Here is a 26,615-nt window from a genome sequence, read left to right as displayed (position 1 = left end):
TATTATTATTATTATTATTATTATTATTATTATTATTATTATTATTATTATTATTACCCTCCACTTTTCTTACCTATATCTCCCCATGCCCACTCTTTCCTGGTCAGTGAAGGTCATGGAAAGCAGCAGACAAGCATTCATCTGTTTACCTACAGCTGAATGCCTAGCAAAGGCATCTGCAGGGACATATGAAAGTCCTTGACAGTTGCATCATTGTGTATCCAGTTGAGTTCCAGATACTCTTACATGCCCAGTAGAGAAGAAACAGCCTTATCCTCAGTACCAATGTGTGAGGGTATGGCCTGTACCAGGTGACATCCCAGAAGAGATGTCACCTGGTACAATCAGAACAGAGCTGTGCCTGGAAACCGCCTGCCCCCCCCCCAAGCTGCTCTTCTGCACTAGGGAATGGCAACCATAGACTGAGAGTTGGAAGGGGCCTCATGGACCATCTAGCTCAACCCACGGTCAATGCAGGATCTGCAGCTCTAGTCTCTTTCTGAAGTTGTCTGGAGAATCAGACCCCACTGTCTCCCTAGGCAATTGGTTCCATTGCTGAATCACTCTTATCAATAAGAAGCTCCTTCTAATATTCAATTGAAATCTACTCTCCTGCAACTTAAAACCATTAGACCTGATCCTACCCTCTGGGGCAGCAGAGAACAAGCCTGCACTCTCCACTTTGTGGCAGCCCTCGAGGTATTTAAAGTTGCACAGTGGGCCGGGAACAAGGATACTACCTAGTTTTGCAACATAATTCTAAGTATGTATACCAGCACAACCAAGCCTTATGCTGACACATGTCGCCAACAAGGTTGTGGTCACCATTTACGTATAATAATTGGTTACTTCTGAACTCTATCCCAGCTTGGTGTCTGTTAGATACATTGGAGCAGAACTCTATTCATTCCCAAAGCATCTAAGTCAATGTGAAGTCGAAGGCTTTCATAGCCGGCATCCATAGTTTTTTGTGGGGTTTTCGGACTATTTGGCCATGTTCTAGCAGAGTTTCTTCCTGACGGTTCTTCCTTCTAAGTCAACTTACATGAGTGATTTTGGGCATTCACCAGAACACATTGACATCAGGACGGTATCTGAACAACCATTGATTTTAATTTTCACTGGCATAGGAACTGGTCTGCATGCATTTACACCTAAACAGGAACAACAAAAGAAGCAATGAACAATGTGAAAAGACACTTGAGAAAGAACTACAGTCCGTCCTCGCCTTACGCGGGGGATCCGTTCCGGATCCCTCCGCGTAAGGTGAATTCCGCCTATGCTCGAGCCCCATTGGAAACAATGGGGCTTGTGCATGGCGGCGCGGGCGCGTGTGGGGCGCAACGTGTGCGTGCACCCATTCAATTGAATGGGACGCGCCGCCCCTTCCACCCCGCGCGTGCCCCGCGGCTTGAGCGCGTATGCTCAAGGCCGCGTATGGTGCGGGCGCACTGTATGTTATTATTCTGTTGTTGTCCTACATGTATGTTTTGTTTTACAAAGGGATTTTTATACACCTCTCTGTTTTCACAAATAGTCCAAGAAGGCTAACAAGCAAAAACAAGTTCAAAGCACAATCAAACAAACTTAATAAACAAAACATGAGGCTAAAATGGGGCAACAACAACAAAAAAAAAGCCGTACAGAAAAAATAATCAGCCAGACAACTATAATGGCATGCCTGCCTAAATGAAAGCTGAATAAAAGTTCTGTTTTGTATTTTTAAAAAAGGTGATAGCAAAACAATAATAAGGATGAAACCATTCTGGTCTCCCAAAGTGGGATGTTTCACAAACTAGGTGCCAGCACAGAAAAGGCCCTCTTGCGTATCACAGCCAAACAAAACCCAGGATTCTTCAAGATTGGTCCAAAACAGTGTGAGTTCTCATGATAATACAGTAGTTCTTTGGATTTTGCTGGTTATGGGGACTTCAGTACCCCATCGTTAGACTGTTCTGGTGGGTTGTTTGTAGCTAGTTCTTGGTTCTGCACTACAGCCTTCCAAGGTTGTTGTGGTTGTGGCATAGTTTGCTGAGCGGCTCCTATGATTTGAAAGGCAAATTTTGTTTTCTCTGATATGTACTTACTCACTCAATCTATAACTATTAAGAAATTGGACTGGATCCCTATATGCTTACTTATGAATAGTAAATTAACTCTCTCATAGGTAATGTTGCACATCAAAAATATACAAAACCCAACAGGACAAATGTTGGAAATGTAAACAAGCAAAAGGCAAGTGGATCCATGTGTGGTGGTGATGTTAAGAAATTAAAAATTTGGGGGAAAATTACACATCCTAATAAGTAAAATATTCGAAATTAATTTTTATATGATTCCTGAACTCTATTTACTGAACATGACAAATAATCTACCAGGAAAGGTTGAAAAAGAACATTGGAGATTGGTATTATATATGGTAACCTCAGCTAGGATACTCTGGGAAAAGTACTGAAAATCAGAAAAAGTACCGCTGAATGGTTGTTGAAATTACTCGAAATGTGTGAGATGGATAAATTAACAGCTAGGCAAAATAACAAAGATTGCAATATCACTGGAAAAGGATGGAACCCCATTGTAGAGTTTTGCAAAAAGAAATGGGAAATTTAATTAAATGAAGATATAAGGAAAGACCTATGATTGAGAGCTGTATTAAACTGATGTAAAACTGCAGAGACTATAAAAAGTTAAAGAATCACAAGTTGTGAATATAGAGCTAAGCAAATGTTCTATGTAACCAGATACGATAGAAACTTAGATGTAGATTAAGTAGAAATGAAAGTAGAATCTTTGTATATTTTTTCACACATGGTTAACTTTCAGATGTGTATATTGTATTTTATATGATGTGGGAAATGTAAAGCTGTCAATTTGAATCTGTAGAATAGTTATATTAACTATATATATATATATATATATATATATATATATATTTAAAAATAGGTAATGTTGCACATTTAAGATGTTTGAATCTGGAAGGTGTGTGTTCGTTTCATTAAAAAAAATACATATTTTGAGCTCTACAAAGCAACAGGCTACAAAGCAACATTCACTTCAGTAAATGGATGAAGACCCCATAAAATGAAGCAAATGATTATCCATTCAGAGTAAGTGCTAGAAGCAAGCACTAATTTGTTTTTGTGGCATCATTATATAGTCAAATCTGACTGGTTTCAGGATTGTACACAATCAAGAAGCATATCAACAGTGAGAGCAGTTGCTTGCCACCACTCCATTTTGGCTTCATGGTAACTTTACATAGCCATTGCAAATTCACTGCATGATAATATGAGATGATCATGTTATTTCCATGATCCCTCACTAGTCATACAGCCCCTGCCCTCTTTGCAATTTTCTGTTGGTCCCCTTTCTCTGTCTTTTTATCTTTTTATCTGTCTAACTAACAAGGTCAAGTCTTCTGATTCAAACCTGAAGGCAGATTATCTCTTCTGCCTAGCTAACAATAAATAGATACATTAAAATACAACCATATTCTGGCTTGAATCCTATTGGTAGTCCTTGCTAAAGTATACCTATTGAATCAATTGGATTTACATAACTGTTAGCTCACCATTCAGCAAGTGATTCAAAGGGTCTTAAATGGGCATACCAATAAGATTTAGGCTTCATTCATTTATGGCCTGCATACAAATAATTATATATCACTATTTTCTATATAAAATATGAAACATATACATACAGTCGTAGCAGCACTTGTTCGGACGATATACTCTGGATGTCTGTTTTTAACATTTAAAAAAGTGAAGTTAGATTATATACATTAGATTTATACACATTGATTACATTCAATCCTAGATGAACTGCAAATAGTCATTGCTTGGGGCCCCTTCCACAATTGTTTTAAATGGGCAGGCAAGTTCTGGCTCTTCAAATATTTTTGCCTACAACCTCTAGCAGTTCCACTTAATAGCAAGTGGAAAGGAACTGTGATAAATGTAGACCAAATATTTGGATGGCCAAGGATTGGCCACATTTGACATTTAGGATATTTAAACTCTTATTTAGGAGGCAGAGGTAGGAGGATGCCTGGACTGTTATGTCACCAGTTGTCAGGATTAGTGGATCAAAACTTAAAGAACCAAAACATCATAGCAGTGAGATTAACTGGCTATTTATTTTGGATTCCAAGACAGAGATAAGCCACAGATGTGATAGTGTCAAATATGATTCTTTCCCAAACGATTCACCCTTTAAGGGTTTTCCTCCAACCCTACTTCCCTAGTTCACTGTTAGTGTTCTTTGAAGCACATCAAAGAGTTCTTTAAACTTTGTGCTTTTCCCATCACCCAAATCAATCTATCTAACCCAGAGAGGAAGGTGTCACCTTGTTGGTCATCAAAGTCTTGTCCTAGGAAGTAAACAGGGACATAAATCTGCTCTCACCTGCCATTTTAAAACTAAATGGCTTGGGTCCAACCTATCTTTGGGACCATCTCCTTCGATATAATCCACCCCGCACACTCAGGTCCTCTAGGAGGAATCTGTTGCAGCCCATAAAAACTAGATTGTCTGCAACCACCCAGAGGACCTTTTCGGCAAATGCTCCCAGATTATGGAATGGCCTGCTGGATGAGATCCGTCACATTACCACCTCAAATAGCTTCAAAAAAGCTGTTAAGACGGATCTCTTCCAGCAGGCCTTTCCTGAATAGATAACCAGCCACCTAATAAGTTGAATCTGTTATTTCCTGATTTCTGCTACAGCCATTGTTCATTTGTTTATTATTTTAAGGTATGTTTTAATCTGCAAACTGTTTAATTGTATTTTAGGGGTGGGTGGGTCATTGCGATATGGGATTGTACATTTTAACATGTAAGCCGCCCGGCTGTATTGCACAGAGAGGAGGGATAATAATAATAATAATAATAATAATAATAATAATAATAATAATCCATCTGTCCCCATTTTGCATTTCATTTGGATTATGGGCTCCCTTTCCAATTTGTCCCAAGCATAATCTCTCTCCGTTGCTTGCCTCCCTCCCTTTGCGCTTCCTTCTAGTTAACCATAGTGGTGTTTCCCTATATCCAATTACTTCTATTTCACCATGTCAAAATATTACTACATCACTATATCAACATATTATTATATCCCCTCATATTTCTTATCGTGACAGATCCATAACTTCTGGACACCAGTCTCTGTCATACTCTCTCTGAGCCTAAATGACTCTGCTGTGTCCCCCTCCCCAACTGAGGGGTGCCTCAGTATCATGTCAGAGGGAGAGAAAAGATGGTCTTCCATCACCTTTGATGGAACTGCCTCACAGTTTACACCCTGGTGAATTCTGCCTGGTATCACTCTCTTCATATCTCATACACATGTGTCAGCCTGTTTTCACAACATACGTTTTTACACCAGCTTTGCCCAACGCATTCTTCAACTTTTGTTGTAAAGCCCTCTGGGGTACAGGTATACTCGAGGCATGGATTGTCTGGATCCTTAAATGTTTGTCCAATCTAGAAAATGAAAATAATGAGAGACATTACTATTTATGCACTACAGAGCAAAACTGTACACATTTGTTTCAAAGCTGTCAATATAATAATTTTCTGGACATTTCCAATACTATTTCTTTTACTGCTTTCCAAAAATAAGGCATCCCCATAAACCAGCTCTAATTGGCTATACTCATTGTGTTGCTAAACATATTTTTGCATTTAATGAGCACAGAATCATACAGTTGGAAGAGACCACAAGGGCCATCCACTCTAATCCCCTGCCATGCAGAAATACATAATCAAAGCATTCTCGACAGATGGCCACCCAGCATGTTTCAATAACTGAAATAGCATCCCCTGAGTACGGCTGATCATTATCAGGATTGTCACAGACAGGCAGAGATTATTGCTAAGGGATCTTTATATTTGATAATAATACATACAGCAGGGCCCAGCGAAGATGTTGTCTGGACAACAACTCCCAGCCTACTTCACCATTGGCTATGCTGGCTAGGGCTGCTAGAGGTGAAGTCCAATGAACTGAATTTCCAATTAACTGAATTTCCAGACATTGTGTCAGATGCTTTACATAGCAATAGCACTTTACAGTTCTATAGTGGTTTTCATAGTGAACTAAGCACTCTCTAAGTGGTTTATAATGTGTAAGCCAATTGTTCCACCTATGAAAGGACAGAAGTCTGAGTCAACTGGCAGGACTGAACTCATGTTGTGAATGCAGTACTGGCATTTAACTACTGTGCCACCAGGGCTCCTTTACATGGCTCATCAACATCATCATCACCATCATCATCACCACCACCACCACCACCATCATCAATTAGGAGCCCTTTTCACACTGCACTGTTATAGCAGTGTGATTCCACTTGATGCCAATGCATTATCCTATGAAATCCTGAGACCCTTAAAATTCTCAGCCAGAGAACTCAAACTACAAATCCCAGAATTCCATAAGATGCAGCTATGGCATTTAAAGTGGAATCATTGTTCTGTACTGTGGAAAGAAAACCTCAAGCAGAAAATATGCCACAGATACTGGAAGGAAATCTCTTTACCAATCACTCTTCAGCAGTAAATTATATTAATAAAAACATTTTCTTATATTAAACTCATTCTATGCTTACAAAGGATAGTATTGAAAATGAAATGTAATATACTCAAAAATCTCATTGTGATACATCACAGCTGTTACAGCTCTCCCGAACTGTGTATGAAAGCTCACCATGTAATATTTACTTTTAAACCGACATGAGGTTGATTCTGAAATAATAAAAAATATATATCATTAAATAGCTATGGTACATATGCAGAGGGAAGCCTCATTATTACCAAAAACCATGAAAAACACTTTAAAAAACACAAGAAAATAACCCAAGCCCACAAAAACAAAGAAACATGGTATGGTTTACTGAATGAATTAAAGTTTAAATTGCTGAAAAAATAAATGTTTAAGTTTACTGAACTTGATCTCGAAATATGAACTTGAAATATGAACTCCCATTTTCTGTATTTCGAGTTCACATTCTGTCTTGTCAGTTTACAAGACTCTTTTTGTGATGGTTTAGAACTATGGATGGGATTTATCTTGTTGTTGTCAACTGCCCTTGAGTCGATCTTGACGCATGGCAACCCTGTGGATGAAACATCTCCAAGACTCCCTATTTTCCACTGCTCAAAATTTAGCGCTGTCCAAAGCCACCAGAAAAAGAAGTGCAGAAAAAACGCTCCTTGAGCTGATCTGCTTTGAGAGTGGGCCCATTTGGTTGTCTTTTTGGCCATCCACGGTATCCTAAGCACTCTTCTCCAGCACCACATCTCAAATGAATTGATTTTCCTTTTATCTGTTTTCTTCACTGTCTGGTTCTTGCAACTCTACATGGTAATAGGAAAAGCAATGGCTTGTAGAATTCTGACTTTCATGCTCAGTTGTATATCCTTACATTTTAGAATCTTTTCTAATTCTTCCACAGCTGCCCTCCCCACATTAGCATCGCTAGGAGGGTTCAGGGGAGTGCAGACCACACCAGGTGACACCCTAAGGGTGTGTGTGTGACACCACTGCTCCTCAATCACCTACCTTTGGGCTGTGGCATTCATCTACTTCCCTTTAAAATGCTTTAAGAGATGGTGGGAGTGGGGTGAATCTCAGTGGGAGGAAAAAGGAGAGGCCAAGCATTTTTAAAAATTAAAATTTGAAAATTTGAAAATTTGAAAATTTAAAAACATTTTTTTAAAAATTGATTTTTAAAAAAGAAATTGTTATTTTAAAATTTTATTTAAAAACATCACATTTTAACCAAATCTCCACTATGTACTGTATATGTAAATACATTTAGGTTGTGTGTATGATAATGTAATTTGAAGGTATAATTTTAGTTTTGCTAGTTGTTTATGTCACAGCTATTAGCATTACATCCAGTGGTATATGGGAGTTATGATTTATGAGTAACATTAGTACAAAAAAGCATTACTAAAGATGGTGTATGGTTTGAGATGGGAAGAGATCAATGTGGGAGGTGACACCATGAGTTACCGCACAGGGTGACGCCAACCCTAGTGACACCACTGCTCCCCATTCCCAGTCTTTTTCTGATCTCTTGAATGCAGTCCCCCTTCTGATCAAAGTTTGATCCAAGGTACAAGAACTATTTTACTATTTCAATTTTCTCACTGCTGAATCTGTGTAGATCCTTCCATGGTTATTATTTTTGTTTTCTTTATGTTGAGCAGTAAGCCTGTCTTTGCACTTTCTTCTTTGCTTTTTTTTTCCTTAGTAGTTGTTCCAGGTCTGCAATGTTTTCTGCTAGTAGTATAGCATCATCTGCATATCTCAAATTATTTATATAGCTTTCTCTTATCTTCACTCCTCTTTCCTCTATGTCCAAGCCTGCTTTTTATCTTGCTTCTTTTGAAAAGCAATGAAAATATTTCTTCTTTGTCATATAGGGAGATGAATTATCTTCTTTGTGATGGTAGTATGCATTTAAAATTGTTTTTAAAGGTGGCAGGTTTGGAGGTGAATATATTTTATTCTGTAAATCAACTTGAAAAGGACAGTGTGTGTGTGTGTGTAGTAAACAGAAACAAAGATAAATAAATTTCTCCAACAAGAAAACAGAATCATGGAAATAGCATGTTCCACTATTTTTGTTTGTTCATTATACCCCTTTAAAGATCTAACTTGCCCAGTGGGTTAAGACTAGGGTGAGGATCCATAACTAGAAAGTCACAACTAAAAAACTGTCTAGCTTTTCCAACAATTTAATAGAGCTTGGAGACATTAATTTTTTTGGTCTATTATCTCCCAATAGGGAGCCTTGTAGAGTCTGGGAGTTGTAGCCCCAAAACAGTAACAAGCAATGCAATTTCATTAAAGGCAAAAATGCTACTGTGGATACATACCTGGTGTTTCTGGACATTCTGTATGAAGAGAGAAAATCAACATAAATTGAGTTATTAGCATACTATCACAATTTAAATATGTATAATTAGTGATAAATAATGAAGTCTTGTTGTAGGTAAATAATGGTACCCTATGAATAGAGACAGCCTTCCCAATGCTATCTATAGACAGATAATAATCTCTCAATTATGTTCTTGCAACTTTTGGGAACTCTAGTTAAACTACAGGAAGAAAGTTAGTTGGTGAAACTAGTTATATGGAGCATAGTTTACACCTCAAATAATCCCCAAGCAGCCCTTCAAGGAACAGAAAGATTGTTCTATTCTTGATCATTTATTAGACCATCTAATTTCAGAAATGGAGCACAATCATAGTTCAGCAATGTAACCTTTCCCATATCAATGAATGGGAGTAGTCCACATGAATGAGAGCTCAGGAATTCCACAATGACAGAACCCACTGAAAACAATAACCATATACAGTGGTACCTCGGGATACGAAATACCCAGGTTACGAAATTTCCGGGATACGAAAAAATCCCATAGGAAATAATTGTTCCGGGTTACGAATGTTTTTTCGGGTTACGAAAAAATTTTTGGTGCTTTTTTTGGCTTTTTCGCACGAAATCGCGGCTTTTCCCCATTAGCGCCTATGGCATTTCGGCTTACGAAGGCTTTTCAGGTTACGAAAGCGGCCGCGGAACGAATTAATTTCGTAACCCGAGGGAGCAGTGTACTCACAGACAATATTGGGCTAACTTATCCCATGTTCTACCAACTGCCTGTCTCCTCCATTTGGATTGTATTTAGATTGAGGAAAAAGTTGTGCTATCTTTCAGACATGTCCCAGACTGAAGCCCATTTAGGCTCAGAAAACTCTGAGATCCACTGAGAATTAAACCAATCTCTACAGGGTGCCAGTCAACATGTATAACTATCTTCTATCTCCCATTTTAAAACAATGCCATGGTGGAGCAAAAAGTAGGTTAACTATAGCCAAATAGGGGGAATGTAATAAAAAGGGAGAACAGTCACTCCTTTACCCTTTACCTACCAATAACCTCTTGAATCTCTGGTGATACTTCCATGTTTCCCTCCCACAGCTAGGGCTTCTTTTTTGCTGTGAATGCCCTGCCTGCCTGGAGACCATTTAGTAGTACCCAACCCAACTGTTCATATTCTACCTACTATACCTCCAGCTCTTCTTCTAATAGTGGTATCAGCAACAGTAGAGAAGTCTTCTTGGCCACCTTCAGTGTACTCAGTGATAGGTATTCCAGTATCTTTGGTGGTCTCCCAAACTGTACTACCTCTTCCCCTGGGAGGACCAGTATCATAGTGCGATGTTTCCATCAATTTCTGGGTTTTGCCAAGATTTGCTGTGTTTTCAGTGCCACCATTTCTTTTGGTCACTCCTGCAACTGTTCCCCGAGGACCCACAGTATTTTGCTTGGTCTGTCTGGTGTCTCTCTCTGTGCTTCCAGATGAGCTTTGAAATCTCAGATGCTCAGTGACATCTTTATTCCAAGTGACACTGCTGCTGATGGTATCTGTGTTGGTCCCAGCAGAGACTTCAGTATAGGGCTTGTCATATTCTGTAGTGGCCTTGTTGATTTCAGTTAAGCTTCTGACTGTTGCACGTTCAGTAGGTTTTTTGTATTCTGTATTCTGTTTGACAAGACTGCCAGTAATACTTCTCCTGGTCCTAGAAGGGACAACAGTGTAGGGTTTATCATGTCCATCTGTTTGTGCAGTGACACTCTCCTTGCCTTCAGTTGACCTTCTGAGTAGTACATGTTCTGTAGGTCTTCCGGTGACACCTGTATTCCATTTGAGAGCACTGCTGGTAATATGCATGCTGGTACCAGGAGGAACACCAGTAAAGGACCTGTCATGTCCAGCCATGGCTGTAGTTGTTTTAGCCAAATTGTCCACATGTTCAGTAGCATCTCCAGGGACACCCGTGTCCCAACCAACAGTTCCACTTTCACCTTCTGTGAAACCTTTCGTTTGCAGGGTCTGACTTGTACTATCAATGAAACCAGAAGTTTCTTCTTCTTTTCTACCAGTTCCTATCATGTGAGTGGCCATGGCAGAGGTGGAGGCAGTAGTTGAAATAGTAGCTACATCAGTCTTTAGTTTTGATGCTTCCCCCATTCTTGGAATAATTGGAAGATCTGGATTAAATGAGAAAATACCGTGTAAACTATACTGACTTGGAGAATGGGCAGGATATAATGATGCAGTATAAACATTTGCATCACTGGAGAATGAACAATAATAACAGGAATTAATAGGGCATAAAAATTAGAGCATGAAGAATAACGAGATAATGACCAATGAACAGCCAAAGAGGAATAAAATAATCTCTCAACATATATGAACTTCCTCTGCCCCCACTGCACTCGAATCGAACCAAATGTCAAATAATTATGAACATCATGATTGTATGAAATAATATATATAAAAAATCAATCTAAAACCCATATATGCAAAGAGATGCATCAAAATATAATTACTATAATCCATTTTGTGTTGTTGGTCTAAAATCAATGAGTATAGTTCATGCTGTAAGTCACTGAAACAATCAGTGGGAACACATTATCACTTCAGCTCTGTCTCTAGGCCTGCATGCCATCATTTTCTATATTATGGGAAAAGGAGGGCAGCACCAAACAGAAGGCAACAAAACATAAGGAGAAAGAATTCAAAAAAAGCTAGGGTTTTTTAAAATGGTAAAATAACCTTGTGAAGTAATGAGATCCAACACATTTCAGTAATAAGCTTTCTGGTGGGATACAAGAATATAGACCTAAATTCTATTTGTAGTGCCAACTAGAGTAGAGCCATGGAATAAATGGGATTTACCAATATGCTGATTTACTATTCAACAATGGATTAAATGGTTCTGCTCTAGCCAGGGATAAACAACAGGATCCCGGCCAAGGCAGCATCTCTTCTCCGCCTGAATGACAAGATCAACCCAAGAACAGTCTGCAAACAGATTACAAGGTTCAAACCAACTTATCTTTCCTCTAACACATCCCCCCAGAGGTGTACATGGTTTCCTGGTAACATATTTAAATGTAAAGTGGAGCATCTCTTAACAACAATGCGTACAAAGTTTTGCAAGGCTACTTATAACTTTAGAGAGCTCAGGTAGAGTACTCACCAGAGCATTCGAACTCTCCACTTCTGCAAAAACTATACACAAAGAAATGTTTAAAAAAGATTTCATGTTAATAAAGCAAGGAACTCAAAACTGTAAGACCAGAAGCCTGTTGGGGTGTTGCGTGCTCATAGGTGAACTTGCATCTGCGGTAAATAGAATGGCAAAGATGTGCAACAGCCATATACAGTAGAGGACTGCTGTTGCATAACTACGTAGTAAAGCCAACAAAGGGTCTGAAGTGAAATGGGACTAATGCACTACAGTTTCTGATGCACATCAGGCCCACAATGCACATTAGTCACCCCCAATGTTCATTGGACACTCTTGCCCATTTCCGGTTATACATCTTTGCAATTAACCAGTTTCATAGCTTTTTTGTTACTTAGTAAAGTGCACACAAATTTACGTTGAGTGAAAGACCATACAAGATTCTGGCCTAGATTTACAAAATTTTGGGGCGCAGGCATACATTCACCAGTGGGTATCACTGGGGATATATTTCTTCCTCCCCAAGGACAAACATACCTTGTGGACATCCAAGTAAAAGTCAGTTATCAATTTTGTGCTGTAAGAACCTATTGTATTTTTTGTTTGTTTTATATGCATAAATCAGAAAAGCAAAAGAAGACATACGGTCAATGACTGTTTTCTGTCTTTAATCCCATCCACATGAACAGAAAAAAAACCCTAACACTACATAATATCTGGGCTATTTTCTGACCTCATAGGAATTCCAATCTAAATACCCACACCACTGCAGGAGTAACAATAAGCTGAGGAGTATGGCTTATTTTGTAGAATGGTGCTGACATGCGTTAAGAATCTAGTTAGACTTTCTGCCAGTTCTAAGATGGTGAAAAAAGTTTCTCCAACCATATTTCATCAAGAATGGAAATATGATTGAATTAGTGTAGTCGCTATTATTATAATCAAGCTGGGCTACCTATGGTGTAACAGGCTGGTAATAAATAAATATATATTTTTAAAAAAGGTTTACTAAGCCGAAGAGCCAGCATTGTCCAAAGATGACTCCATGGTTATGTGGCCAGCATGACTACACAGAACACTGTTATCTTACCAACAAAGTGGTACCTATTTATCTACTTGCACTTTTACATGCCTTTGAACTGCTAGGTTGGCAGAAGATGGGACTAGTGATGGGAGCTCACCCCATCACGCAACACTTGTGCCTTGAACTGCCAACTTTCTGAACTTCCAGTAATCAGAATTGGTATCTTAATCACTAAGCCACTGCATCCCACGAGGAGTAAATACAGGTAGCTAAATGTACTTGTTAGTCCCAACTAAAGTGTGCTTGTTTTAAATTTGGTAAGTTACCATTGGTTCTTTTGATTCACTGGTCCACTCTAGTTGGGACTAAACATTGGATTTGGGCCCCAGACGTTGTATCTAATATTGGCTTTCCAATAGCAGCAGCACTTGCAGAAGCAGACTACCACTACAAAGCTGTCACTGGACACAACCCAGTGTTCAGGTTTACAAGAAAGCCAACATAAGTTAGCAACCTATTAAACTGTTGACAGTTCTGTCTTCCAACACAAGGCAGTGCACTACTGATGGTACAATAGCCATGTGCACAAAAAAGAGCACAAATCAGCATATAATTGTATTATGAAAAATTGCCTGACTGACCTTCTGGAAATATTTCAGATAAAAAGAAAGCATTAGAAGCAGCGTGATAAGGACTCTTTAGACAACCACAACTTACCATTGTCTTCCACACTCATCATAAATGAATTCTCCAGGAAAGACTACTTCATTGTGATAGCATGTGCACTCTGACAAACGGACACATTTCATGGTATTTTCATCTAAATAAGGTGCATGCTCAGGACACTTTGCGTAACAACCTACATTTCAGAAAGATCAAAAATTGACTTGAGAAGAAAAGATGGAATTCTTTAATAGACAGTAAAAACAATGTCATTGGTCACCTTGCACATATCAGTTTAATCAGTTAACTATGGGTTCCCCCAAATTAGACAAATCTACTGAGAAAGGTTGAAATATTTGTTCCTATAGTTACTGGATCCCAGTTTTCAGACCACAGTCTGAGCCACTCCTGCTTTTTGTGATCTACACAGTTAATTATCACCCCTCTTTGTACCCCTCTGCAATCTGATTTCCACAGTCGTATTTTAGTTAGCTCTGAATGCTGTGTCTGTTTGAATTACCACTGCCTGTTTGATTGCACTCTTGTATATTTCTAAATAAAATCTTCACCCAAATTTGGAATCCTCCTCAGTGAATACTGGTATACACAGTTGTCAATGATCCTAAGGTTGCCCAGCCTTTTGCTAACTTAAGCTAATTCCCCCAACATTAAAGTGAAGCTGATGTTCGGTAAGGACCTCCCCACACCTTTGTTTGGGTAACATTGACTTTGGGCAAGTTACACACGCTCAGTCCCTGAAAACTCCGTGATAGGTTTCATTTTGGGATTACAATAAGTCAGAAATAACTTGGAGGGACACAACAACAAACTTACTTGACGTGGTTGGTTTTGTAATGATTGAATAGTCGATTTCCTTTTAAAAATAATGTTCCAAATTCTGTCCCTGTGAGCTCATCTTGTAGCAGTAGCAGGTGTCTCAGTGGCCCCTGGAAACTAACATTTTAATTCTAAAATCTCACATTGATGGCACTTAGAACAGCTGTGCCTTACCTTCCAAGACAGATGGAAGACTCCTGCCACTTGTTTGATCCTTACAGGTTTTGGTTGTCACACTTCCACAGGGTTCATAATGCCAGCTACACTCCCCAGGTGCATTGTAGTAATCACAGAAGACAGCTAAAATGTACATTTGTGTCAGGGGTCAGTGCCAGGATGTAAAGTTCGACATTATAATTGTTGCTCAGCTCATGTCTTTAATCAATGTTTTCTATCACAAGATAATTAACAAATTGGATCATTATATAGGTCAACAGATTACTTCTTGATACTTGTAGATCAACAGTCAAATCAGTTAGTTAATGCATATAAATTCCGAACGCAGAGCTAAGATTTGGCTGCTATCATGAATCAAGTAATAGAACATTTCCATGTTTTCAAAGAAAATTTTACAGCTGCATGACCCTATTATTTTAAGAGTTTATGTTTGTTCTCCACATTAGCATGGAATGTGTCCTAATTTACAGAGCTCCACAGAAAGTGTTTGAAAGACTATCTTGTTCAAGTTCCAGTTTAAAAATACCATAAAAAGCAGCAATTCTCCCATGGATGTACTGATTATCAAACACAATCCAATTGTGTACAGTGTACAGTTCCTTAGGTGGAAAAACAAGTGGAACCCTATAACAAAATGTTAATATTGTAATGCTTCTATTCTTCTTGATCCTGACGTATAAACTTTATTGGATTAATAGATTCCCTGAGTGTTAGCTCCTTTTCTAGGAAAGATGAAGACTGATTCAATTAAGGCTGCATCTACACTGTAAAATTAATGCAGTTTGATGGCTTTAACTGTCATGGCTCAAAGCTATGGAATTCTGGGATCTGTAGTTTTGTGAGATATTTAACTTTCTCTGTCAGAGGGCTCTGGTGCCAGAACAAGCAAACAACTTGATGGTTAAAGCGGTGTCAAACTGCGCTAATTCTGCAATGGCTGTTGCAATCTTCTGGAGCAGAGTTCACAGGTGGAAAGTGCTGAATCTCTTGAGTCTCTCTGAGACAAGTTTTAGCAAAGTAAGGCCAACAGCCAGTATGAAAGTTTCATAGCTAAAAACTTATAGTGATATTTAAAGGTACATTCAGATATAAATACATGCAGTGCCTCAAGCCCTGTCTAATTACATGAAAGTTTCAAGAACAGGAGCAGCTCCTCAGAGCAGTGGTGTCCCCACCCCAGGTGTCACCCAATGTGGGAGCTGCTGGGGGGTGGCCTCAGCTCTCTTCTTTGTAGACATCTCCTTATGAGGAGGCCTCCCTCATCATGGCAAAGGTGGGAGAGGGCAGCTTGGCCTCTCTGTTGCTGCCGTAGTGGAGCAAACCAGGAAGGGTACATTTGACCATAGTGAGAGGAGGGCCCCACTGCACGTCACCCCTATTTTGGGGTGTCACCCAGTATGATCCTTACCCTCCACACACCCCTAGTGACACCACAGCAGTAGATCCTATAATTACCATTTTAAGGGAGGAGGAAGACAGGAGAAAGAGAGGGAGAAATCTTTTATGCGCTTGCAAGCATACCTGCCAGGTCCTCTGGTCACATGCTTTGGTTGCTGCAATACATCCCCACAATGGGGACCGAGCCAACGGGAAACATTTTAGAGACAGCAGTGGCATCACTAGGGTTGGTGGCACCCAGTGCCGCAAGTCATGGTGTCACCCCACTCATTGAACTCGTCCCATACAACAACACACACAATCCTTAGCAATACTTTTTGTACAAATCTTACTCATAAATCATAATTCCCATATATCTCTGAAACTCATGGTAATAGTTGTGAAACAAACAACTAGCAAAATTAAAATTATATCTTTAAATCACAATGTCATATGCACAGCCTAAATGTATTTATGTATGCATAGGTTCCTGTGGTTAAAGTGAAAATTTGGTAAAATGTGATGTTTTTATAGAAATTAAAAAAATAAATAAAGGTCTCACTTCAACCAGATACATTCCTCCTCCGGAAAATGAACCAAATAGTACCAACAGGACTAAAGTGCTTTACAATATTGTCTCCTTATTCTTAAAAATGACTGTATAGGATATATCATTGCTAATTATAGCCATTTTATAGATTAGGCTAAATCTTGCCTAAAATCATCAGGCGACATCCATCTCAGGCTTTGCACTTCATCAGTTTGTGTGAATTGATATGAATTAAATACACTACAATATATTCCAGGAGATCCAGCATGGTGTAGTAATTTCAGTGTTGGAATAGACTCTGAGAGATTAGGATATGTCTCCCCGCTCAGCCATGGAAACCCACTGGGCATGCCTTGGGCATGTTTTAGTTAGCCTCATAGGAAGGCAATGGTAATCCCCTCTGAACAAATTGTGCCACAAAAAAGCTATGATAAGTTCACCTTGAGTCATCATATATCAGAAATAACTTCAAGGCACACAACAATAAATATTTCACTTACGGCAAAGTTCTGGAGTTCGCCAAGATATACAGATGCCAACTGATGCACATGCCTCTGCATACATTGATACAGCAGTACAGAATCCATGATACTTCCCTTCCATTGTGCATACACAAGCTTCCTCAATGCAAGCTTTGTGATATGGAGTGGGGTCAATCTAAGGAAAATATGTTAGATAAATTGTTACTGTACTGAGAAGCATGTAGGTCTGAGCCTTGGGACCGGACCTGCCTGCCACCTTTTGATAAAGATCCAGACATTCACACATGCAATCTTACAAGTCTTACAAGCCTTACAACTTTGCATGATTTTTCACTTTTATTTAAATCCTGCCTTTCTTCTGGCTCATGACTCTTGCAAAAAGTGCTGAAGAATCACAGATGAAGGAAAGATGGTTGCAGATTGTAAATTTTACAACTCTCTCATACTGAGATGCAAATCTTGGTGGGAAAGGATTAACACACCAATAGTTAATAAGGAGCCCAGGTGGTGCAGTGGTTAAAAGCCAGTCTTGCAGCCACAATGTTTTAAGTTCGATCCTGGAGGGCTCCAAGGTCACCTCTGCCTCCCATCCTTTGGTAGGTCAGTAAAATAAGTACCCAGCTTGTTGGGGGCAATTGGCTTACACATTATAAACTGCTTAGGGTGTGCTAGTTCACTGATAAGCTCTTTGGAAATGTACATACTAATGCTATTAATATGTTAAAAGTCTCATTCAATTACGTTTATGTTAAAAAGGGAGACATTTGAAAAAAATTAAATTAATTTTACATCCACATTTGACTTTACATTAAAGGAGCCTAAATGCACTGAAGGCACTAGCTCCCATCTGATCTTGAAAGCTAGGCAGGGTCAGTCCTGTTTAGTACCTGGATGGGGGACTACCAAAGAACACTTGGTGCTAAAAGATATATTTTAGAAGAAGGCAAGGGAAAACCACCTCTCAGTATTCCCTGTCTAAGAAAATCATACAAAATTTATGGAGGGTCATCATAAATCAACAAGAGGGGACAGAGAGAAAGAGAGAGAACAGTAGAAGCCCTTCTCTTACCAATCATGATTTTACTTCCTCTCTCCAGGGAGGATTTGAGTTTTCCAGTTTTGAGTTTTGGATAGAAGAAAATAGTTGCAACAGTATTTGAAAACATTTGAACGTCAGTGATTTAGGATGTCTGGGTGTGTATGTGTGTCTGTGGGACAATAAGTGTTTTCTATTGCTGGTCTAGTGGCTATTGCTGGCCTAGTGGTGAGCCAGAGAGAGCTGCCAAACACAGAAGACAACCACTCTTGATGTTGTAAGAAGGTTGGCCACAACTTTAATGTGGTTACAGTTGTTTAGGTTGGCTTGGCATGAGGCAGAGATCTGGGAATTAAAACTACCCAGTAATTGACCCAAGGCATCTGGAAGCCCAGACTCCTTTGCAAAGCAGGTCAAAACAGGGCAATGGCAGTTGGGGAGCAATTAAGGTGCACCACCACTGTGTGGTCCTTCTGCCATCTGAGGGTGAGGAAGGTCCTGCCCCCAAGCTGGGCATTACCATCTATACCTCACTGCCCTGAACCAGTGAATGATGAGTTCAGGTCCCTGTTTCCCACCTTCTGCAAACTAGAAGGCCATGCTTGTTTCAGTCAAGCCTGATGAGAGTAAAATCAACTCTGGGATCTGTGTAACCCCGAAAAGGACTGCTTACACAGTGCCTTCTCTGGTGCCTTGCTTGTGCCACAGCGGTGGCTGTCATTTGCCAATATTACACCACCTCCAGCTGATGCTTGGTGCCGCTTTCCACCATCTGCTGCAACATGCTGCCACTTGTGGCTCCTTACCGCCACTTGCCACTCCTAGCCAATACTTGCTACTCCTTACTGTTTGCCTCATTCACTGCTACATCTGCTGCTGTTCCACGAGGCAGTTAAAGCTCAAGTGCCTTGGAAAATGGAGACACCCTGAATTTAAACTGCTCCAGTGGACCAGAGCAAAGCTCTTGGCTTTAATGCCCAGCACCAGGGAGGGACTTCCTCCTTACCTCACTACTTGGCTGCTTTCATCCAAGCCTGCAAAAAACAAGCAGAAGCTTAAGAGGAAGAAGCTGGCAACCAAGAAAATGGTGGCTTGCTGCGGTAGATACCAGTGTGACAGCCAGCAAATTCCCCCTTGTAAATCTGAGTGGGCCCTACTTATAGAGGAGAAACATGTCTAAAATGTTCTTAAGGTACTTTTCTTTTTTGCTGTTTACTTCACATAGTTTTTCATTTTTCTATAACTTTCGAAAGTCCTCCAGATTTCAAAGACATGAAGATATGCCTAGTTTCAGTAATCTATATCCTTTATTATTTTTGCAAGAGCAATGGGAGAAGATCAGTTATTGAGACTGCTAAGCGTAAACGGCCTTTAACCCAGGTCAACCCTTTGAAACTACTCTTTTGTGATTGCTGAGTCCCGAGGTATTAATAAAAACAAGTAGTTTTTGCAAAAATCCAAAAGAACTATGTTTTCGGTAAAGGACCTACTGGATAATATAAAATTTGTTGGTTCTTCAGCACTACGGCTCATGCTGTTGTAATTAGTTCTAGATAAATGTTGTGCTAAAATTCAAACTGAAGTCAATCAGTTCAGCTGAAAAAAATGTAAATTAAATTGTCACTTTTCATTAGCAAATTCTTAACTTAATTCATAAGATAACTGAGTTTAATTAATTGGTTCCTATCATTGCTGTCATGTGACATTATCTGCTTGGTTGCTGGTACGCAATTCCCACTCCCCACCATATGTAACCTAAAAGGATCACCTTGTTGTGGCACTCCCTGAAACGGTGGTCTCTGATTATTTCACATTTCCTCACAGCCCAGTTTTTGCAATAGGCATTTGCATCACATGGAAAAGACTCAGCTGGTATGTCAGAACACATGGGGATAGTCTTCCAGCTGTTGCCAAACTCCACTGGTCCAGCTGCCAGTGTGCCTAGTCTAGTAGTAAATTCATCCTGAAGGTTCCCATTATGATTTCCACAAAGGCCACATATTTGTTTCTACAATGAAAAGAGAAAGATACTGTGAAGTGTCGTTCATGCTTGTTTTATTTCCAAAGCAACTTTTGGCATTAAGTATCCATTCACAACCCAGGTCTAATCTGCACTGCAGAAATAATGCAGTTTGACACAGCTTTAACTGCCATGGTTCAATGCTATGGAAATCTGGGATTTGTAGTTTTGTGAGACATTTATCCTTCTGTGTCAGAGAGCTCTGGTGCCACAACTACAAATCCCAGGATTCCATAGCACTGAGCCATGGCAATTAAAGTGGTGTTGAGCTGCATTATTTCTGCAGTGCCTGTTAGACCTCAGTGTTCATCTCTCAACAGGTATGCATCACATATAGAGGATGGAGAAAATCAGTTTGGCATAGTTTATCAGTGGTCTGAACTAACCCACTATCTAGTTGGGATCATTTAACTGTGCTGGTCTGTTTCCTAGAGACAGAACCTTGGTTAAAACCAAGAAAGGGATCTCTCCCTTCTGGCACACTGTTTGAATAAAGATAGAAAGCTGAGTCTATTAGCTTATGTCATTTCTAATGGGATGGTGATCACGATGGTGGTGGCAGTGGTGATATATTAATGATGTTGTAAGTAGTACAACTCAACATTTTCATTATTGTGACTGTTAGAGATAATGAAGTAGAATCTGTTACCTAATATCATCCTCATTATCTTCAATTGTGCACGGCCTCCCCCCACCAAAAAAACCCCTAGGACTTGTTTCTCCTAATACTAGCCCTAGCTAGTTTACAATTAAATTAAAAAAAGCAGATAATGACTACAAACCATACTAAGGGCCTGAACAGACAGGCCAAAATAAAGCTGCTTTGGGTCAATTTGGAGGTATACTGTTTAAATGAGACATGCATCTTAAGAGGCCAGAAGTTGTGCCTTAAGACTGGAGCATGGATTTGGCGCGGCATCCAGCCTCTTAGGACATATGCATCATTTAAAAAGCATACCTCCAAAGAGACTGAAGCTGCTTTATTTTGGCCTGTCTGTTCAGACCCTAAGTTATGTTAAATTTTGAGGCTGGGTACCATCAGTATGCTGATAACACCCAGCTCTAAATCTCATTGTCGTCAGAGTTGCCTGGGGTTGTGGAGGTGCTGGAACAGTGTTTGGATGTTGTAATATGCTGGATGAGATCAGTAAGAGAGAGGCTCTGTGGATTTGCAGTCCTCAAGTCCAAGAATTGGGTAGCCTGGAGTTGGTTGCATTCCCAGTGAAGGAACAGACTCTGGGGTACTTTTAGATCCATCCTTGTCACATGTTTTATAGTTATATCATTCAAAATTATTTTAACTAATTTTAAACAGTTTTAAACCAAAAAAAATTATTTTGTGTATTTTTAATTTTTTAAACTTTTGTAATTATTTATTATTTTAAGTTGACTTTATTGTAAGCCACCCTTACATTTTCAGATAAAAGGCAGGATAGAAATATTTTAATTAAAAAAAACTGTGTTTGATCACAGATTTAAAAAGTTCATTGCTGAACAGGGATACTTGTAGGCTTCTTTGGCAGGGGCCAGAGGTTTTACTAGGCCTGTGCCAGTGTGAGGATTTTCTCTGTTAACATGATCTCAGACTGGTATGAGGATAATCATTACTCACACCAACAACTCTGTTTTTTCGACATGGATTGGGACTATTTTCCAAATATGCTATCTTTAAAATAATGGTTAAAGACAACAAACAATGTCCTTTGGACATTGTTAAAGACAATGTTCGTTGAAATATGTGAATGAACTATGAAGAGCAAAATTAATTACTAGGTGAAAATGCACAATTCTTGCACATAACATGCAGAACATGTGAAATTATATTTGCGCACACACACACATCTGTCCACAATATGCTTACATTCCAAAGTGAATCCATGATAATAGAAACTCTTGTGTTTTTGTCCCAAATCAAAGTTATTCCATGGATGTATCTGATGATCAAATACAGTCCAACAGTGTGGACAGTGAAGGGCTTCTCGCCTGTACATTTAGTATTCCCAGAATCTTTAGTGAACATGAATTTTCCATCTTCTAGAACAAGGGTGCCACCCTAAAAAATATTTTTAAAGGAAAAATGTTTTTATACAGATATGTGCATGCAATTAAGTAACACAAACATCAAGAAAGCTCTGCAGTGTGACATGCCTCTGTCACTAATCTGGTCTATCAGCCATGCCTTCTTCCAGAATACTTCATTCTCACACTGTTTCTCTCTGCCATCCTCCTCCAATAGTCAATGATCTTCCCCATGAGCTGCACCTTCTGCATTTAGATCTATCTGTTCTTCTACAAACCTTGGGTTTCCCTAAGCCTGCTAATGCCTCCCTCCTGTGTGTTGATGGCAATGTTCTTGGTGCATAAAAGACACTGGAAATAGAGGAATGACACAAGTCATGAAACCCACTGAGTGACCATGGACCAGTCACATGCTCTCAGCCTCAGGGGAAGGCAAAGGCAAAGGCAAAACCTCTTCTGAACAAATCTTGCCAAGAAAACCCCAGGATAGGTTCACCTTAGGGTTACCATAAGTCAGAAATGACTTGAAGGGACACAATAACAACAACATGAAGTAATCTTACCTCTAGGATCATTGTGATTTTCCTTGAGCATGTGACTCCATCTTCACAGCATGGGATACTTTCTGTTAGGACTCTGAATGACCCATCTTCTTTACCACAATAGTCCTGCAAATTATATATTTGGGGCACATTTTTGTATTGAAACAGACAAGCTTAATGCATCATCAATAGCAAAGAGGTTTAATCCACATATTATGTACCATGAAATCTACTGATTCATGCTGATCAAATAGGTCACTTTATTAGGTCTACAAATCATACAGACTTAATAGTTGGCTAGACCATTTCTAGGGTATAAAACACAGTGCTAATGCTGGTGCTCTCTTTTATGCCCTGCCTCAAATGGCTTTTGAAAAGTGCAAAGGCAGTTTCCCATTTCCATCAATGCTCATCAATAAACACAGGCCCAAAACCTCATTTGGTTTTGCAGCACTAACTACACAGTTCAAGCAGCTTGCCTGGAGGAAGAGCAGTCAGGCTGCAGTATTTGGGACCACATGCCCATGGCTTTCATTGCTCCCACTGCCATAGAATTGGCGGTGACAGCTTTACCATTACCAAAAAGGATGGTATTAGCAGCATGCTTTTCCACTGTCATTTCAGTAAGGAAAGTAGACTTTCTGTTGGGTGAGGAAGCCTCTGTAGTATTTTCATAGAGATGATTCAGTTGCATTGGCAACAGTGGCAGTGGCAAATTCAGATGCCAGCCTCAAATTTTACCAACCACCATGGTAGTGGCAAGAGACTCGATGTCAGTGCCATCTCCCCAGAGCACAACACACAGGGAGTTCTCCAAACATATAGTTTTGAACTGGCTGCTGTACTTTTATGCACATAGAAGCATAGTAGAAATATATCTTAAAATGACTGCAGGCTTCATGTCTGTTTTAAGATCACAGCCTATGTTTGACCAAAGAGTCTTTGAAACTTCTTCTCACATCACATACATTTTCAGTACACAGAGGCCTGCATCCTACTGGTAGTCCCAGCTAGACCCAGTGAATCAATGGGATATACCTATTGATTCAATAGATATTTTCTAGATAGGACTAAGCCACAGGATTCAGACCTTTCTGTACAACTGAACCTGCACAATCTGCCACAAATTTCTAATTGCAAGGGAAGCAGTGGACAAAGAAATATATCTTTGGAATCCAATATCTCACCCTTCAAATACAACTCTGTGTAGGGAAAGCAACAACTTATGAATACTTAGCTTGAAGGAGAACCATGAATGTGATTACCTCAGCAAGTACATACTGACAAAATCCATCATAACTGTACCACTTTCCATCAAAGGTTTGAATCTGACCATCCCCATAGATATGGCAATAACTCTGGCATTTTTCTGCAGTACACTTCCAAGATCCTTCTACACATGTGCTGAAATAAAAAAATATAGTTTGTTTACAACAATCTCAGGCATCAGGTATAAATATATTAATAATATAATTGCTTAGTGTGGATGTACCCTATGTATTTAGTCCATGTTTTGTGAGAGACTTGCTTCTCTTCTGCTACCAGTTAGCACAATCTAATGCTAAATATAAATAGATAGCAGACAGACAGATATATAGGTATCTATACTGTTGCTGTGTGTTTGTGACTTATGCCAAGCTTATCACAGAATTTTCTTGGCTACCACAGAGTTTTCTTGGCAAGATTTGTTGATCTTGACATTGCCTTCCACTGAGGCTGAGAGAGTGTGACTCACCCAAGGCCACCCAGTGGGTTTCTTTGGCTGAATGAGGATTTGAACCCTGGTCTCTCAAAGTTCTAGTACAGCATTCAAACCACTATGGTCCAAAATACACTGCCGAAATAAGCCAGTCTGAGACTGTTTTAACTGCCCTGGTTCAATGCTAGGGAATCCTGGAAACTGTAGTTTTTTGTGGTAGGTTTTTTTTTTACCGACAGAGAAGGCTAAAGGTCTCACAAAACAGTTCCCAGAATTCCCTTGCATTAAGCTTGGGCAGTTAAAGCAGTCTTAAACTGGATTATTTCTGCTTTGGACCTATATCACACTGATTCTCAAATATCTATATGTGAGACTTCAATTGGATTCTCTACCATAGAAAAATAGAAACACCAGCAACAATACTAAATACAAAACTAGCAACGAAATAAAACTATCAAGTATGTAAAAATAAATAAAGAAAACATTTGAGCTTTAATGGATAGCATAACAAAGCCATTTAAGCCAAAAAGGGGCTTTCAGGCAAAGAATAGAGAGATCAGTAGAAGAGAAAGCAAGAGAGAAACAGAGGAAATGTGGAGCCCTGAAAGCTAAAATTAAATAGACTTATATGTAGCAGGTTCCCAGCAATCAAACAACAGAGAAACAGAAAGCAGGGCATATATTAATATATAGGAAAAGACATCATTGTATGTAGGCTATTGCAATAGTTGTGGGAAGCGTCTTCTCAAGCTGAGCATATAGGGAGTATTATAATTATTATTTTTTTCAAAAGTCAAGTTTACCAGGTGTTGCATTCAACGTTTATCTTCCTGCCTTGTTCATATTTCTGACCACTGTAAGAACATGGACAACGTGATGGTGGAATGCATTGCCCCTGACTGTCTCGAACCATGCCTAATGGACAGTAGCAACCAGGTGTACAGGGCATGTCTGTCTGCATACAAAATAAAAATTTTCAGAGTGTGATATATTTTCCTTTCATCCTTTTTACAAACATCTCTTTAGCATTTGTAGCCAGTGATTATGGAAAAGAGGTTCTGAACTTAATATGTTACCATGTGATTAACACTGTCAGGTTTGTACCTAATATTTTTGTAATCCATTGCCAGTGTAAATTGGCAACAGACTCATCCTATTTCCTCTTATTGTCTTTGCTGTGTAATGTCTGAAGTAAAATGTGATCCTTTCTCCCATGAACATAAGTCAATTCAGATTCCTTTCATGGAAGTGGTTTGTCAAATCCCAAATCTACCTAAACGCTCATCAGATCAAAACTCTGTATAGTTCAGTACTGTTTTTCCCCTCATGATCAAAGTTCCCTAATTATTTTGAAATTATATTTTATTGTAATTTGGTTTCTAAGAAATATGTCACTGAGTCAAACAAAATTAAATCATACCTCCAGAGAACACCAGAAAGCTTAAAATACTACCAGAACCAAAAATGAATCCTAACATCAATGAAGATTGGTCTTCACTATCAGTAATTTCTAGCAAGATGATTTCCAAACCCCACCCCCACAAAAAAAGAAAAGAAAAAAGACAAAAAAAGAAAAACTGTAACGTGAGCAAAAATAGAAGATTATGTAATGCATATGGAAGGATGATGTACATCCTGAGTGCTGTGCAATTTCCCACCACAATTCTCCTTTCCTGTTCAGAGTTCTCAGAATGATTTCATTGTGCTAATGCTGTCCTATAAAGCCATAAGCAACTTGGGACCCAGGTCCCTGAAGGAATGCATCTCCCTTGTATTAGCAGCGAATGGTCTTAGATCTGACATAAACCAGAGCACTCCTTGTAGTGCCTGGAATGCCCTTGTGCAGGTCCTGGTGCCAGCCTTACTACCAACTGAATGTCAGGAAAAAGCCACATGGGATATATAGTCACAAGAAATATAATATGTATATGAATGTATTTGAAAGAAACATGACACAGCAAAAGCTATTGAATTGTCACACAGGTGTTGTAAGTAATGTAATTAGAAGGTCCTGAAAGCCAAGGACATATGAGGCAATGACAAAGTGAAAAGGTGCAAATTGATATCACCTGAGAGTCATTGAGTGGACAGTAATGTATGATGCAATGTGAGGGCTAGATTGAGCCAAGTATGGTATGTCAATCAT

General features: G+C 39.3%; 1 protein-coding gene across 1 annotated transcript in view; it reads right to left on the bottom strand.

The window, feature by feature from the left end:
• MUC19 (mucin 19, oligomeric) overlaps nucleotides 1–26,615 on the bottom strand; it is an 89,525-nt gene that overhangs the window by 1,466 nt on the left and 61,444 nt on the right. Inside the window, exons 24-39 of the mRNA XM_042469622.1 lie at nucleotides 25,546–25,573; nucleotides 25,273–25,424; nucleotides 24,036–24,174; nucleotides 22,792–22,896; nucleotides 22,071–22,262; nucleotides 19,958–20,197; nucleotides 17,172–17,328; nucleotides 14,742–14,867; nucleotides 13,785–13,926; nucleotides 12,056–12,087; nucleotides 10,077–11,060; nucleotides 8,884–8,901; nucleotides 6,704–6,741; nucleotides 5,371–5,481; nucleotides 3,701–3,740; nucleotides 1,046–1,154 (exon numbers count right to left, since the gene is read on the bottom strand). Of these exons, the coding sequence (XP_042325556.1) occupies nucleotides 1,046–1,154; nucleotides 3,701–3,740; nucleotides 5,371–5,481; nucleotides 6,704–6,741; nucleotides 8,884–8,901; nucleotides 10,077–11,060; nucleotides 12,056–12,087; nucleotides 13,785–13,926; nucleotides 14,742–14,867; nucleotides 17,172–17,328; nucleotides 19,958–20,197; nucleotides 22,071–22,262; nucleotides 22,792–22,896; nucleotides 24,036–24,174; nucleotides 25,273–25,424; nucleotides 25,546–25,573 (2,613 nt within the window). The remainder of the gene's footprint in view (nucleotides 1–1,045; nucleotides 1,155–3,700; nucleotides 3,741–5,370; nucleotides 5,482–6,703; nucleotides 6,742–8,883; nucleotides 8,902–10,076; nucleotides 11,061–12,055; nucleotides 12,088–13,784; nucleotides 13,927–14,741; nucleotides 14,868–17,171; nucleotides 17,329–19,957; nucleotides 20,198–22,070; nucleotides 22,263–22,791; nucleotides 22,897–24,035; nucleotides 24,175–25,272; nucleotides 25,425–25,545; nucleotides 25,574–26,615) is intronic.

Source organism: Sceloporus undulatus, chromosome 5 (assembly GCF_019175285.1).
Source record: "Sceloporus undulatus isolate JIND9_A2432 ecotype Alabama chromosome 5, SceUnd_v1.1, whole genome shotgun sequence".
NCBI lineage: Eukaryota > Metazoa > Chordata > Lepidosauria > Squamata > Phrynosomatidae > Sceloporus > Sceloporus undulatus.
Note: the sequence above shows the minus strand (reverse complement) of the source record. Positions and strands in the feature narration are given on the sequence as shown.